The 16,832-nt window shown below is 45.6% G+C and overlaps 1 protein-coding gene across 2 annotated transcripts in view; it reads right to left on the minus strand.

Moving 5' to 3' along the window:
- Positions 1-16,832, minus strand: part of LOC112567307 (transcription initiation protein SPT3 homolog) — a 52,926-nt gene that overhangs the window by 28,439 nt on the left and 7,655 nt on the right. The window contains exon 2 of one of the 2 annotated variants that reach the window (XM_025243951.1): positions 13,464-13,680. In XM_025243951.1, the coding sequence (XP_025099736.1) occupies positions 13,464-13,630 (167 nt within the window). In that variant the 5' untranslated portion in view covers positions 13,631-13,680. Of the gene's footprint in view, positions 1-13,463; positions 13,681-16,832 lie in introns of those variants that run through there. The other variant, XM_025243952.1, reaches the window with a different exon arrangement.

Consider the following 16,832-nt stretch of genomic DNA (forward strand, 5'->3'; position numbering starts at 1 on the left):
CCGCCTCTCGAATGCTGACATATACTGATCATCAGTCCGGTGCAGTTACAACTTTCACTGCCATACAGCAAGATACACACAGCGAGAGACTTACAGACCGTGAATTAGGCAGCAAATGAGATCTCTTTGCTGTTCCAAATTTGGCTGAGTCTCATCATTGCCGCTGTTTCGGCTGGGATGCGCGACCGAACGTCTGTCGTGCTACGCCCATTGCTGGTTAGAATCAAACCAGGTATGTGAAGGACTGAACCTCGTCGTCCAGTTCAACTGGACGAAGGCCCTTTCCGGTCCCATGGTGTTCACCATGACCCTTGCTCTTCTCCGTACTAATCTCCATCCCATAAGCCTTCGAGCATGCGTCGAGCTTGTCCGTTAGCTACTGTTAACTCGCTGTTGCTGCCGCCATGAGAGCTTTGTCGTCAGCAAAGCGCAGCTAACTTATCGGTCTCCCTCCCAACGAGACGGAGAAAGATGTTGAGTAGTACAGGGGAGAGCAGACAGCCCTGGCGGACACCGACCGAGGTGGGGAACGACCCCACCATTACGTTGATGAACAGAATTGAGCTCCTGGAACCATCATATAGAGCTTTGATGGTTAGGATCAGGCCTTCTTCCACGTGGAATGTTCGCAGAAACGTTTCACAGTTTTTTAGCCCGCGTCTCATCAGCTGCCGCCGAGAGGCGGCGCTGGAGCACTTTCAGCATTACTTTGCCTGCATGATAGAACAAAGAGATGGTTCGATAGTTGTCACACTTGTGGAATATTTTTCGTCTTCTTTGGAGACTATCAAAAATTGCACCCATTAGCCTGGCCGCTGTTTAGTTAGCCAGATTTTGCCTTAGGACTCATTTGCCTTTGAAGCATCAATTTATTGTGGAGCTCACAAAGATCGAGAACTTTCCTTATGATCCACGGTGCTTTTGGGAGCTTCTTCCTCCCAAACACTTTGCCTGCTGATGTAAGCACCTATTCTACGCCTTCTGCCCATGGTAAGGTCCTGCAATGCCGTTTCTTGTATACAATCATGCCAGACGACATGACCTAACCATCCATTTTCCGCCGCTTTATGACCATGAGGACAGGCACTGGGGGACATAACAGACTCAAAATCAAGATCTGAAAAATTCTCCTATACAACCGCATCACGAATGCTGTCAGATACTGCTCATCAATCCGGTGCAGTGTCCGGTGCAGTGTACAACTTTCACAGCCATACATCAAGATACACACAACGAGAGACTTACAGACCGTGAATTTGGCCGCAAATGAGATCTTTTTGCTGTTCCAAATTTGGTTGAGTCTCATCATTGCCGCTGTTTCGGCTGGGATGCGCGACCGAACGTCTGTCGTGCTACGCCCATTGCTGGTTAGAATCAAACCAGGTATGTGAAGGACTGAACCTCGTCGTCCAGTTCAACTGGACGAAGGCCCTTTCCGGTCCCATGGTGTTCACCATGACCCTTGCTCTTCTCCGTACTAATCTCCATCCCATAAGCCTTCGAGCATGCGTCGAGCTTGTCCGTTAGTGACTGTTAACTCGCTGTTGCTGCCGGACATGAGAGCTATGACGTCAGCAAAGTGCAGCTAACGTATCGGTCTCCCTCCGATCGAGACGGAGGTTTGGCGGTCAGCTAACTTCTTGCGCATGATTTTCTCGAGAAAGATATTGAGTAGTACAGGGGAGAGCAGACAGCCCTGGCGGACACTGACCGAGGTGGGGAACGACCCCACCATTACGTTGTTGAACAGAACTGAGCTCCTGGAACCATCATATAGAGCAGACCTGGGCAAACGCCGGCCCGCGGGCCGGATCCGGCCCGCCTCCTGTCTCTGACCGGCCCGCCCGCTGGCCGCCCACCAGTAAATATACTATATATACTGTATTGGGTAAAACTGAGTTAACTATATTAGTCCGGCCCTCTAGAACCATTCCAGTTTCTCATCCGGCCCCTTGGGAAAATTAATTGCCCACCCCTGATATAGAGCTTTGATGGTTAGGATCGAACCTTCTACTTCCACATGGAATGTTCGTAGAAACGTTCCAAAGTTTTACAGCCAGCATCACCTCAGCTGCCGCCGATAGGACGTTGTCAATTCTGGCTGCCTTACGGCCATACATGTCCCGTACGGTGAACCTTCCTATAGGCATTGTCTACCTTAGGACTCATTTGCCTTGGATGCCTCAATTATTATGCAGCTCACAAAGATCGAGAACTTTCCTTGTGATCCACGATGCTTTTGAGGGCTTCTTCCTCCCCAACACTTTGTCTACTGATATAAGTACCTATCCTACTCCTTCTACCCTCGGCAAAGGCCCTGCAATGCCACTTCTGGTATACAATCATGCCTGACGACATGCCCTAACCACTACCTTGTCTGCCGCTTTATGACCGTGAGGACAGGAACCTGGCGACCTACCAGACTGAGACATAGGTTTCGCACGAATTCGTTGGTCTTCTCCCGCCTATAGGAGATATCAAACATTCTCCTATAGAACCGCATGTCGAATGCTGTCAGATACTGCAAATTAATCCAGTGCAGTGTACAACTTTCGCAGCCTTACAGCAAGACATACAACAAGAGACTAACACACCGTGAATTTGGCCGCAAATGAGATCTTTTTGCTGTTCCAAATTTGGTTGTCTCATCATTGCCGCTGTTTCGGCTGGGATGCGCGACCGAACGTCTGTCGTGCTACGCCCATTGCTGGTTAGGATAACACCGAGGTATGTGAAGGACTGAACCCCTTCCAGTTTCTCTCCATTCAACTGGACGAAGGCCCTTTCCGGTCCCATGGTGTTCACCATGACCCTTGCTCTTCTCCGTACTAATCTCCATCCCATAAGCCTTCGAGCATGCGTCGACCTTGTCCGTTAGCTACTGTTAACTCGCTGTTGCTGCCGGCCATGAGAGCTATGTCGTCAGCAAAGCGCAGCTAACTTATCGGTCTCCCTCCCATTGAGACGGAGGTTTGGTGGTCAGCTAACTCGTCGCGCATGATCTTCTCGAGAAAGAGATTGAATAGTACAGGGGAGAGCAGACAGCCCTGGCGGACACCGACCGAGGTGGGGAACGACCCCACCATTACGTTGATGAACAGAATTGAGCTCCTGGAACCATCATATAGAGCTTTGATGGTTAGGATCAGGCCTTCTTCCACATGGAATGTTGCAGAAACGTTTCACAGTTTTTCAGCCAGCATCACCTCAGCTGCCACCGAGAGGCGGCGCTGGAGCACCTTGAGCATTACTTTGCTCGCATAATAGAACAAGATGGTTCGATAGTTGTCACACTTGTGGAATGTTTTTAGTCTTCTTCGAAGACCATCAAAAATTGCAACCATTAGCCTGGCCACTGTTTAGTTAGCCAGATTTTGCCTTAGGACTCATTTGCCTTTGAAGCCTCAATTTATTGTGGAGCTCACAAAGATCGAGATCTTTTCTTATGATCCACGGTGCTTTCGAGGGCTTCTTCCTCCCCAATACTTCGTCTACTGATGTGAGTACCTATCCTACTCCTTCTACCCTCGGCAAAGGACCTGCAATGCCACTTCTAGCATACAATCATGCCAGACGACATGCCCTAATCACTCCATTTTCCGCCGCTTTATGACCGTGAGGACAGGAACCTGGCGACCTACCAGACTGAGACTCAGGTTTCGCACGAAGTCGTTGGTCTTCTCCCGCCTATAGGAAATTTGAAAAATTATCCTATAGAACCGCATCTCCAATGCTCTCAAGTACTGCTCATCAGTCCGGTGTAGTTACAACTTTCACTGCCATACAGCAAGACATACAACAAGAGACTTACAGACCGTGAATTTGGCCGCAAATGAGATCTTTTTGCTGTTCCAAATTTGGCTGAGTCTCATCATTGCCGCTGTTTCGGCTGTGATGCGCGTCCGAACGTCTGTCGTGCTACGCCCATTGTTGGTTAGGTTCAAACCGAGGTATGTAAAGGACTGAACCTCGTCCAGTTTCTCTCCATTCAACTGGACGAAGGCCCTTTCCGGTCCCATGGTGTCCACCATGACCCTTGCTCTTCTCCGTACTAATCTCCATCCCATACGCCTTCGAGCATGCGTCGAGCTTGTCCGTTAGTGACTGTTAACTCGCTGTTGCTGCCGGCCATGAGAGCTATGACGTCAGCAAAGCGCAGCTAACTTATCGGTCTCCCTCCGATCGAGACGGAGGTTTGGCGGTCAGCTAACTTCTTGCGCATGATTTTCTCGAGAAAGATACTGAATAGTACAGGGGAGAGCAGACAGCCCTGGCGGACACCGACCGAGGTAGGGAACGACCCCACTACTTCGTTGTTGAACAGAATTGTGCTCCTGGAACCATCATATAGAGCTTTGATGGTTAGGATCAGGCCTTCTTCCACGTGGAATGTTCGTAGAAACGTTTCACAGTTTTTCAGCCTGCATCACCTCAGCTGCCGCCGAGAGGCGGCAATGGAACACCTGGAGAAATACTTTGCTCGCATGATAAAACAAGGAGATGGTTCAATTGTTGTCACACTTGTGGACTATTCTTCTTGTTTGGAGACCATCAAAAAAAGCAACTATTCATGTGGCCACTGTTTGGTTAGCCAGATTTTGGAACACTGGCTTATTAGCACCTTCGCAAACTCCTCACACCCACTCTTTGATAGGATCCGCGCGGTCGTTGTCGATTCCTGCTGCCTTACCGGCATGCGTATCCCGTACAGGCATTCAAGCCGTGTGCGGACTTTTTGCCGACGGACGTTTCGGAGCCGGACGTTTCTGAGCCGGACGTTTTGTCGACTGGACGTTTCGCCGCTGGACGTTTCGGAGTCGGACGTTTTGCCGACTGGCTTTTCGCCGCCGGACGTTTCGCCGCATTATGTCAGAGAGAGAGAGAGAGAGAGAGAGAGAGCTTACTTACTTCTCAAAGAATGAAAGTAACTACTAGATTACACAATAATTCTTTATTTCAAACAAATTTTACACACAGACTTCACAGACAGTTCACTTTGATTGTCACAGATTATGCGCAACAGCTTTGAGAAAAAACATTGATACAATGGCGAGAGAAATGTGTGAGCTAACGGTTCACATGAGGAGGGATAGTGAGAGAGAGTTCGCTGATACATTGATACAATGGCGAGAGAAATGTGTCAGCTAAGGGGCGTCCCACACTTGACTTCGGCTAAAGGTCCCGCGTGAAATGCCGAAATGAAGTGCCCCGCGCCGAAACGTCCGGCGGCGAAAAGCCAGTCGGCAAAACGTCCGACTCCGAAACGTCCAGCGGCGAAACGTCCAGTCGACAAAACGTCCGGCTCCGAAACGTCCGGCGGCGAAACGTCCGTCGGCGAAAAGTCCGTGTACCCATTCAAGCATGCACAACTTAGAGAGCAAAGCGAGTGGTTGCAGCACACTATCCGGTTCGATACCCGTGTGGCGCAGCGTACTGTCCTCAACTGACCTAGTTATTTATAGGTGTTTTTAATATCAGTGAAGGAAAGGCAGTGAAGGAGAGGAGATAGGGAAAGCTGACCTCCAACTCCTCTGTCGCCAGTGACCGAACAATAGGTAGGCTACCTTTACATGTAATCTACTACCCTTGCTTTGTTTTAAGGCGAAGTATGTAACCTGTGATATTTACTGTCCACGCTTTGTATCACTGCGATAAATTTCATGATAGCATATTTTCCACTGAGAGATCAAATCCACCTTTACCGTGAATTAAGCCATTTTGTAACAAAAATGCTTACAACGCAGACAGACGTGTATGTTGAGCATCATAAGCATTTAACGGTAAAAATAAGTAAAAATATGGCGCATACAGTTTCATTTGTTTAATGCCACTAAAAACTAAAAACATGCTATCAGACAACTATACGAGCAATTAACTACAACACAATGACTTGAATACAAAAATGAAAATGAACAAAATGAAATCTGTCGATTTAGCCAACCATGCATGAAATTCGTAGAAGCAAGTAAACTTTTCGTCTAATGAAGCATTGAAAATATTGAAACCTTCCATAATTAAATCGAGGAGCGATTACGTAGAAAACTCTCACATCTTTAATGACATTAGAGAAATCACTGAAGCCCCTAGTCTCTCGATTTAGCCCACCATATGGTTAATAATGTCTTTGACCGAAGTAACAAAGAAAGGTCGTCAGAAATAAAAGTGTTTCCACAAAACTAAAATAAGGCAGCTGGTTTCATTTCCAACACGAAACATATGCATGTTTGCAGGGCAAAATGCAACAAAAGAAAGTACAAGATTTTTTTTCCCCCTTTTGCAAAGCCTCCAACACTTTATCCTTCTTTTCTTTCTCCAAAGAGGAAGAGTGTCTAAGCACCAGTGCCGTCTTCTTCTCACGACACTTTTATGTTCTGTCCCAGCACTTGCCACCACACAAGACTTCCACGGCCGACAAAACAAGTTTTATAATTTCAAATCGGCAGGTAAACAACCTTCGACCACCACTTGAAAGTTAATGTCGATGAAAAATTCATGGCGCTGGCTAATGAGGCGGCCACTTTTGTCTGGCCCTGCGGTGCGGCCTCCAGCTCCAAGTGCGCACCGAGGGGCTCGAACACACGCACAGCCACGCGCACCGCTACTCTCCGCAGTCTGCCTTCTCTTTTAGAGACTGCACCTGCCCACGTCTTACAATGGTCCTCACCTGCACTGGCTCTCTCTCTCTCTTTCTCTCGCTCGCTCACTCACTCTCCTTCTGAGAGAGATTCTAACAGTCTTCGCCTAAAAAAGCTTTTAAATCCTTTTCTTTCTTCTCCCCTCCACACTCCTTCCTATTCTTGGTCGAGCACGTCCCACCAGCTTCATATATCCTGTCATCAAAATCTAATTTCAGGCACCTAAGCTCATGCTACCCCGAGCTGCATATTATCTTTTCTCTTACATTAGTCAGGTATTATTAACTTTTCTAAATAAAAAAGTCGTGTTGTTGTTGCTGCTGCTTGATACCGAAAATGCTTAACTGCTATAACTTGATGATAAAGAAAATGCTGTGTTTTTATAAACTGCCGACAGATTTTCTCTTTATGTTTTCACATCCAAATATTCCGGGTAAATGTGTCATCAGAATCACTGCCTCCACCTTCATCTTTATCACAATCATTAATCAATTAAGGAACCCGCATGCAATCTCTACTAATGTGATTACAAACACTTTTAAGACTGGCTGGACAAATCAACGACTCGTTAAATTATAATGCATCTGTACGTCTACGAGCTTGGAAAGAGAGGTAGACGTAGACCAAGAAAGCCTTTAGTCCAGAGCTAAATAATCTGTATACCACGTGACACAGGAAAGACAAAGCAAAACTACTGAATGATTATCGTCCAGTCAACCTCCACCTTTAGTGAACCTGTGTATAACACATTTGCTGATTAGATTACCATTTTAAGTCACAGAAAGAGGAGACTTAGAAATCCGCCAAAATATATGTAACCAAATAAAAATCCCGTTTAACCCTTTTAACCCGTTCCACTGTGCCCGGCACGAAGTTTTCTCCGATTCGCCCACTGGCTTTTTGTACGCAAACAAAGACATTTTCGATAATGTTGACGAAAAATTCGCTTTCCTGTTATTGGAATAAAATTTCTGAATGCTTAATTAAGATATTTTAAGAGTCTCTTACAAAACGTCCAAAGGAAACGTAAAACTTTTTGCAACGAAAACTTGGAGTTGGCCGAGCGAAGGTAGTAGGAGGCAAACATCCAGGGCTTTATAAGCCTGTCCCCTCTAGACAAACTGCCGGGCGCTGCTGCAACCAATAAAACGCTTCCTCCAGAAAATTACCCAATATGCACCACTGCTGTCACCTTTAATCAAGGCCTATTAGTGGTACCTTTCGATCAGTGGAAGCCGTTGCCTCGAGGCTGGCCAACATAATCTATTCCATAAGAAACTTTAGCTTCGCTCAAGGACCCGTGTTCAAAGCGTTTGGGCGAAACAAATGGAAATAACTGCCGCACGCACGCGGCGGTTCCACTAACAGAAGAAATGGAGAGAGAGAGACGCTTTGCTGGAGAAAAAGCTTTAAATAAAAAAAAAAAAAGCAGCAGTTCCGCAGGTGCCGGCGTGACGGGCGCTGGCTCTCTCTAGTCGGAACGTTTGTGCAGTTCCAATCTCAAACGTTCTGCACGTGGGGTCAGCCTCACAGTTCAAACAAAGGTATTGTGGCGCCGCCACTGTGAGACGCAAGAGCCTGTATCAGGACACTCGAAAAAGTCCATTTACGCGCCCAATTGTAAGTGGCATTTGTCTCCCAAACGCCGACCCAGAGGCGGCCATTGTGCACGCTGGCGCGCGCTAGCACGAGCAAGTGAGCCGACCATTGGCTTGTTTGGATTTCTGTTACCATGGAGGGCTGCAAGAAGCCGCGGAAAGAAAAGAAAACCCAGGAGGAGGGGCAACTTTCACACACACACACCCCCATCCCTATCCAAACCCCCCCATTTTCATCTCCCCTGTGGGATGACGGGACTACACCCGAAATGAAACACGGAGAAGTGAGACCATCGATCCATGGTCTACCCCAGTCTGGAAGCATGCGCACGCGCACACACACACATCCACTGACAGAAACGGGTATAGTGTATGAAATAAAGAAATTGTGCTACTCCGAACAAGCTGTCGATTGTTACCTTTTATCACTGTCTACTGAGATAAGCATCTACAGGTGACATTCGACGAAGACAAATAATTGTAACGCAGAGCAGAATCCTCCTACCTCTGTCTACCATTTTTTGCCACTTCCCTAATCAGGAATCTTAAAAATAAATGTGAAAGGCGGCAGGCTCCACCCTCTTAAATCTGATATAGCAAGCCTTAATCAACAAGCCTTGATAAGCATCTGCGTTGAGAAAATGCCTTCCACCTGGAAACTACTGATGCGGTTTAACACTTGCCAGTAAAGAAAGCGGCTTGTAAAGTGATCTGACGGAAAACGCATTTCCATAAACCGGTCTACAAGGTCTAAACAGTGTGCCACACAAAGGATGGATCAGTTTGCCGAGCGCTGGGAAACAAAGCTCGCAGCTGCTCGTGGTCCGCACCACTCCAAGGTACATAAGTCCAACGTGCTTTACTCAGTAACACACTAGGAACAAGGTCAAAAACAAGAGATATTTTCCGCTGGGTGTTGTCGTGGGCACACTCGATCCTGAAGATTAAGGTCGCCTTAGTAAAACTGCTCGAGAGCCCTACAGACTTTCTACCGTCCAGTTCCTCTTGGAAACCTACTTGTTTATTCTATTCTATGCAAACCTATAAACGTCTCTTTCAGTTTTTCCTTTTTATTTCCCATGGAGAAGAGTGGACCGATCACTGTCCAGTTGTTCAGTGACTTGTTCAACCCAGCACAAGTCGCTGCGCTTCTAATGACACGCTTCCACAGTCACGGGACATCTCACCTAAGTGCACTTTCTGGCACTTTAAGGTTTCGCAAATTGTAAATGTGAGTGCTACAGCTGCTAAATGATGAGGAGGGGATAAAAGGTCAAAATGAAGGAAGAAGACAAATAAAAGGAGATTTTTTTTTTATAATTCGTATTATACTTGACATCCCAACAGCTTGCGGAGGCAGCCAGGACATGACCGTCGCCCCAAAATAGCAGCAACGATCAAAGCGCACGCACGCTTTGTGTGCTAAAAATTAAATGTTAGGAAGCAGGTCTGGCAAATCCAACATGTTCCACCTCAAAATTGATCCACAGCGTTTACAGTTGGTATTTACACTATTTAGACTATTATTTAGATGCTTAATGTCACACAATAAAATTATGTGCAACGCAACTAGCACAAATATTGTTTATTGCGTTAAAGGCCTTTTCGAGTGCAATATTTTATAATGCATGTTAAAGCTTAATGCAAGATACTATACTATATTTCAACAAATCTAGGCGAATAATGCTCCCCGACCCCCGACTTTACAAGATATACAAGCGTTCAAAGATCATCAAATCGCAGAAAGATATCTTGATTGTACATTGATAAGTTTACCTTCTCAAGGCTCACCAAACGACAGAGGTGGGATTATATCTCAATTATGCAAATCTGTAATGTCACGAGTTTGGATTTTCTTCCGTGCGTGATAGCATCTTTCATTGAGCTTTACCCAGTTATTAGAAAACAAAAATTTGAAACCCAATAGTCATTTAACACATTCACCTTCGTGGATTAGCCTCAGCTGCAAAGAGACTGCCTCATCGGGTGACGAACGCCATTACATTATTGACAAGACGATGAAAAGTATCAAATAATTTAATAACATAAAACAAGCCTCAGATTCTAATTTGCGTATCTGTTGACCGCTGTGCGGTTACACAGAACTGTTCAACCGCCCAACCAGGCAGAAACACTGTCTAACCGACTGTGCTTCTTCACATCCCCGGCTTATCTCAGATTTTAGGATGAGTCTCGTCTCGACCTCGTTCCCTTCCTTCGTTTGTGTGGCATGGTCTGACGACTCGATGCAACCGAAAGGAACTAAGGGCACATTAAGAGTTCTGAGTCCGCATACACATGCTCTCTCTAATGGCACACATAATAACCCTTTCGGTTCCAAAAAAAAAAAGAGTTCCCTCCGCCTACTCATAAATTAGCTCTCCCCCACCCCCACCCCCCAAAAAAAAAAGTTTTTTAAAGTTGTTTTAACGTTTTGAACGCCCTTGCCAATAATCTCGACCCTTTCTTCCCTTTGTCATTGCCACTCATACAAAAATTCGCAGTCACAACTAACTAAAGAATCAATCTGAAAAGTTCCTTCAAAGACAGTCACGAAGCACGCTGCTGATTGATCTAAGTGTTATAAATGGGTGCTGGATAAAAAATAACACCCGTGACGATCCCCAAAAGAAGAACAAGTCGTGAAATAGAGAAAACATCTGTCACAGAGCGGCCTCCAAAATGGCGGCGAGGCGGATCAAAGGCATCCTACGGCCGCGCTCTGTCGGCGTATGACACCACAGGAAGTAGTGTGTCGCGCAACATGGCGCTTGTCTTCAAGGGTCAAGCTGTTAGTCAGGCAGGGTTAATGGGGCGTTTCCCTTAGTGCTGGAGGCGCGGAGGATAAGAAGAATTTAGCCTTTAAATCACTTCGTTCTCGTCAAAATGTATTTTGATCAGGATTTCTGAATTCTGGCCTACCTTGCTGTCTTACCGTTTTAATTTCGGCAATGAATAATTAAATAAAAAGGTGTCTTTGGATGAACAGAAATTTTCTGCTATTATAGTCCACAACCAACGGCATGACTGCAGAAACGGATTTCTCTTTTCCCTGATTTGAAGTTATCGACCAATCAATATTTCTAAACAATCCATAAAACAATCACAAAACAAAACACGAGTATATGTTCCTCGTGACCTATAAATTCATTAAGGTGTACGTGGGTGGTTGTTAAAGAATACGTACAGGTCATTTACACGTACTAAGGTTAGAAACAAGTCCAACTGAAACTGTATCGATAACATCGCAAACCAGGCTTCGAACCCAACGCCACGACTAGCCCCCACTTCCCCGCCAAAACAAAGACACGACACTCAGCGTAGGTGGGAAATCTATGACAGTCTGCCAATACCCATTTCCAGACAGGGTAAGAACATGAGAATGGTGCTCTAAAAATAATTACCCAATCTGGCGCGGTCTGGCTAGCTCGCGTCTGCAAATATGCCTCCGCCCTTTTCTTTAGTACGGAGAAATATTAAGAGACGACACATTTTCAAAACTTACCGTTATCCCTGTCTGAAAGAGTATTCTGATCTTACCACCCAGTGCAAACGAAAGGTCCTAAGCAAAGGAATTAACTAGCGAAACAATGTCTTCTCGAGTTGCCCAGCCGTCTTCGTACTGCCAACGGTTATAGAACAAGATGGTCTGGGAAACACGAAGGCTATGATTAAAAGGCTATGGGAAGACCTGCTGCTCTGACGTTTGGTTTTTCCACCAAATGCGGGCAGACGCCGTCAATAAGGCTCTCGGCATTCACTCGATGGCTTGGCGGCGGAAAGACACCCCAGAGACTGTGAAACCCAGCACCAGTGGCTGGAGGAGTGTCGATCGGATAACCAGGTGGACTCGGACTAGAAGATGCTACCTACAGGTAACAATTTAGCGTGGTAATGTCAAAGCAAATCAACCGCGACAGATCGCTGAACCGTAAAGACAAGCATGGAACCCCGGATCAGACTTTAAGAGCCAGCAGTTCGATGAACTGACCTGTGCTCTAGCATTTGTGTGTTCGTGTTGTGTGCCTGTTCGATTGGCCCTGTCGCGGGATACCCAGTCGCTGAAACAAACAATTACAGAACTGTTTCCCTCGCAAACAGATCTTTGCTGCTGAGCAGCATTGATTTCTGTAGATGATGACCTTCGTCGCAAAATGTTTTGTATATTGACTTTGCAAAATTTCTCCCCCTCCCGTTACACATACAGTTACTTTTTCTTATTTGTTATCACTTCCTTTTTTTCTGCAGTTTGTACATGAAGTGTGAGGTAAACGAAGGAGTGTCTGGATGAGATGAAAACACACGTGTGTTTGTGTGGGTGTGTGTGAGAGATAATTGTGTGTGTGTGTGTGTGTCGTTTATGGGTGTTTTTATATGTGTAATATTTGCCTAGCAGGGTGGCCGTCGTAATTCGGATTTGTACTTTTTGTAGATATTATACACAACTTTTTTTTATAAAACATGTCTCAATTATTATAAGTATATATTATAAACATAAACCGTAATAAGGTCCCACAACAATCTCCCTCTCTCCTCTGTTTGGCGATTTGGAGAAAACAAATCGACGCTTAAAAGTAATGTATCGCTGATTTCTTTGTTTCAGTGTGATCCGGTCAGATGTCGTGAATGTATCCTGGATGCCTCCTTGCGGAAGTTTCCCACTTATTCACCTCCATTCTTCCAATGAGAGAGAGAGTGAACAAAAAGTAGAGCGAGAAGAGAGAGAAAGACTAAAAGAAACTGAAAAAAGGAAGAAATAAAGACAAAACGCGGACTTAACGAAACAATACGCATACCTACCACAGGCGTTTAAATAATGTCGTTTGACCTTTCCATTCAATCACATCCGACATCCTACAGATGACGATTCGAGGGGAGAGGAGGTGTTATGGGTGGAGGGGGAATTGGTGTTTTACGCCGAGCCAGCAACTAAAGTTATATCACGGTGAGGGAGCCAGCCCTGTGAACAGATGCCACACGCAGAGAAAGAACAACGTGCCCGAGACGAAAGCTGAACACAGGACATCCAACCCTCACTGTACTGGTAAGAGGTGTTATGAAATGGCAGGACCGTGCATACACTAGTATCAGAGTGGTGAGAGACAGCAGGGCAAACAGAGAGACAGACACAAAGAAATTCATTCATTGCACAAGAAATAAGAAATTCTAAGAGCAGTCATGCAAAGTGAAGATGCGGCTGCCAGCTGACAAAGACGTGTGTGGGACTCACATCATCTGCTGAATCTCGGTCGTAAACCAGTTTGTGGTGGAAATGGCTTTGCTCCCTGCAGGAGACCCCGATCCTCCACCACCACCACTAGCCGCATTGGTCGTAGTTGTAGTTGTGGTCAGAGACTGTTGAATGGTTCCGATGTTGTCCTTGCCAGCCGTCGACATATTGAAGGCGTTACACTCGCCGACCCCTTCGTGTAAGGATGTGTTAACCTCTGCAACCAGAAGAAAATATTAAAGTGACCGCCATCACCTCTACACTGGATGCAATTCCGTGTGCGCTCGTATACGTGTGTGTGCGCGCGCGCGTGCGTGTTAGCCCATCGCCATATAAAATGGCGATGATAGTGATCACTATCACTTCTTAAACTGATAAATCTTATGTATCGAAGTCTAGCAAGACATCACTTTAAATCACTTTAAATTACAATATTTTTAATCTGCTAATTTAATGCACAATTAACACGCATCGTCTTCGCTAGTTTACACAGCCTGAGCTCACACATTAGCACAGTAAGCTATCCATATCCCGTTCTTGTCTCAAGCACTATATAAATCAAACATTTATTATGAGCAGTAATTGAAGTAGTAGTAGTATAAGTCTTTGGTGCCACGGTGTGTTGTTGCTCCTAAAATTGGCTGCAGTTCCGATTTGCCTTCATCTCGTCCCTCTCACTCACTCATTTTAAGTCATTCTTTCAGCGATTGGGCTTCTTTTTTCTCTTTCATCTTTTTTCTCCTTATACGATGCATATTTTTTAAAGGTAAGCGGAGTTTCAAACCCTCTATATTTACAACCGATGGCAAACAAAACATTTTGCAAGTTCAATGCTTCTGAAACCTTTTAAAAGAAAAAAAAATGTTCCCCCGAAAGAATGCAAATACGTCAGCAATCCACAGAAAAGGTTTTAAATCATTTTTTTTTAATTTGGCATGGATGAAGATCCTAAACCGAAAAAAAAAAAGTCTGCCTTTAAATCCGCCGAAAGAAGGTAGGGGATATCGACAAAGAAGCAAACTGGCTGCATTGATTTTGTCCTTCCTGAAGCGACCCGAACTGTCTCTGTTGATCTTCTCTGTTGATCTCGTGCTTTCTCTTTCTGCGTTATCCACCCCGAGCCGATTGTTCCCCGTCTTCGGCAGATCACGACCGCTTCGGCCACAATCGAAGATGGAGCCCATGCGAGCGGGTCGCGGAGACCGGGGTGGCCATTAAAAGGAAGCAGGCGTGTTAAGTGACGCTCATTTCTCGTCCTCTCGTGAGTTTTATGGGCGACATATTACACGGGTCGTAACTGCCAGAAGCCAGGGGTAGCAACGTCATCACCGACCGTGTGTCTTTATGTACTTTAAACGTTCGCTACTTCCCCATATCCCAAATCTGAACACTTTAACCTCGCTTCCCCCTCCTTCCCAACCCTCCAACACACACACCTGTTCGAGCTTCCTCTTTGTCCACAAGGTGTCTTTGGATAAGTTAGACTTCTTAGTCTTGTTTGAAAATTGTAAGACATTTTTTTTAAATGATATGGACAGAAACGAACGTCCTAATCTTTTTGATTATCTTCTTACTGTCTCCTATAGGTGATGAAAACTGCGGAGTAACGTTACGAATTTTAGAAAAACCATTTCTGTGTATGTGCGCGCGCAGGGATAATTTTTATTCATAATTACAAGAACTGACTTGGTACAAAGTACTATTGTCCCCAAAGTATTTATTCCTCCATTCTCTATATGCAGGCCTTCAAATGTCTCCTTGAACAGAAACCTGTCTACAAATCGCCTAACTGTAAGGGTGTGAGACACATTGTCCCAGCTCTCGTATCGGCTAAAGAATGTAAACGTATCCATGTAAAACTGTCATGTCTGTGTTCTTCACCTCTTTCTAGCCACACCTCAGTTGGCCTGCATCTCGAGAAAGGATGGAGGCACTAGCCCAGATTTAAGGAAAAGTACCTCGTAGAGGACGTTTGTCCAGTCATTAGAAAATAAAAACAATGCACTGTAGTAGAGCTTTAAATGCTCTCAGCTTTAGCGCCATGCGGGTTTTACACGACCGTGAGGTACAGAATTGATGCAAATACCACACCAGCCATGCTGTCATTAAAAGATATGTCAACTGTTCAAGAAACAAAACTTCAAAAGGCAGACACGCGGTCATAAACCAGACCGGTTTCTCACCCGGATACAGCTTTCTCGTTACTCGCCGGACGTCTCCGACAAGCAAGCTAGAAACACTACTTGTCTGCCCTCTTTCGACTCGAGTCCCTAATGGGCCAGCATTTAATATCGCAAAACATTCTCGCCCATCTTCGCCCGACCGTACGCATGATGGGCGTACAGCGGCTGTTTATACGCAATATCAACGGAAACCATTCCTTATACCAGTCGCAATCGTAAGCATTTACGACGCTAATTTTTATGTACTGGCAAATCGTCACTACTGCGTTATTACATAAGAGACAAAGCTTGGCAAACTTTTTGCTACTTCGCCTCTCTCCTCTCCCAGCCCTACAACCTCCCTTCACCCTCCTTTTAAAAAAATTGTCAACCAGGCTGGAAAAGAGATTTGTTGCGTTGTGTACTTCAGAAATGGTTTGCGTGAGCAGAGGTAACCTGAATAAGTCGAGGCTTCATTAGATGACAAAAGCCTCCCAATTAGCACAAACAAGGGTTCGATGAATGGCCCGCTGTCCTAATGTCACCATCAAAGTTCTCGGCAAAATGTCGCGCTACCTGGCTCGGATGGCTCTCACTTCGTGATCTCTGGCAATCGCGGCGCACTTCTTCAGCTCTGCCATTCGCCGCTGCGCCGGGAATCGGAAAACACTTTTTCCAGGTCGACCCCTAATCAAACACAAGTCGAGAAAAACAAACTGCGGCTATTTCAACAGAATCAGGTGTTTCCACCAGCCTGGCAAACAACGATACAGCCTCCCCCTGACACGCGATCCGCAGACGCCATGGTGCATGGATTATGACAGCTTCTATAAACTTGCCTGCAGATGCAGTGCAGCAAACATTTATTTTATTCGGCTACAATTCAATGCCACGAAAGGGGGCCGCGACTAATAAGACAAATCAACACCAACTTTGCAGAAAATCCATCTCCTGTGCCGGAGTTTTTAGCGTTCTTTACCACCGAGACAAAGAACTGAACTCACGTCAAACAGAGCCGGTCCCTGCTCCTGGAAGGTCCAATGTTCCTGCGGCAGTAGGCCCAGCGGATGATTGCCTTGTTTAATGTCCTAGTTTTGCTTTTAACTCATTCGCCTAAGGACTAGAGTCTTATCTATAGTGGAATAGACTGTCCCTTTAATCAGCACTGTTCCATACCCTCCTCTATTATAATCTCAGATTCCAACAA

This window comes from Pomacea canaliculata, linkage group LG6, assembly GCF_003073045.1.
Source record: "Pomacea canaliculata isolate SZHN2017 linkage group LG6, ASM307304v1, whole genome shotgun sequence".
Classification (NCBI taxonomy): domain Eukaryota; kingdom Metazoa; phylum Mollusca; class Gastropoda; order Architaenioglossa; family Ampullariidae; genus Pomacea; species Pomacea canaliculata.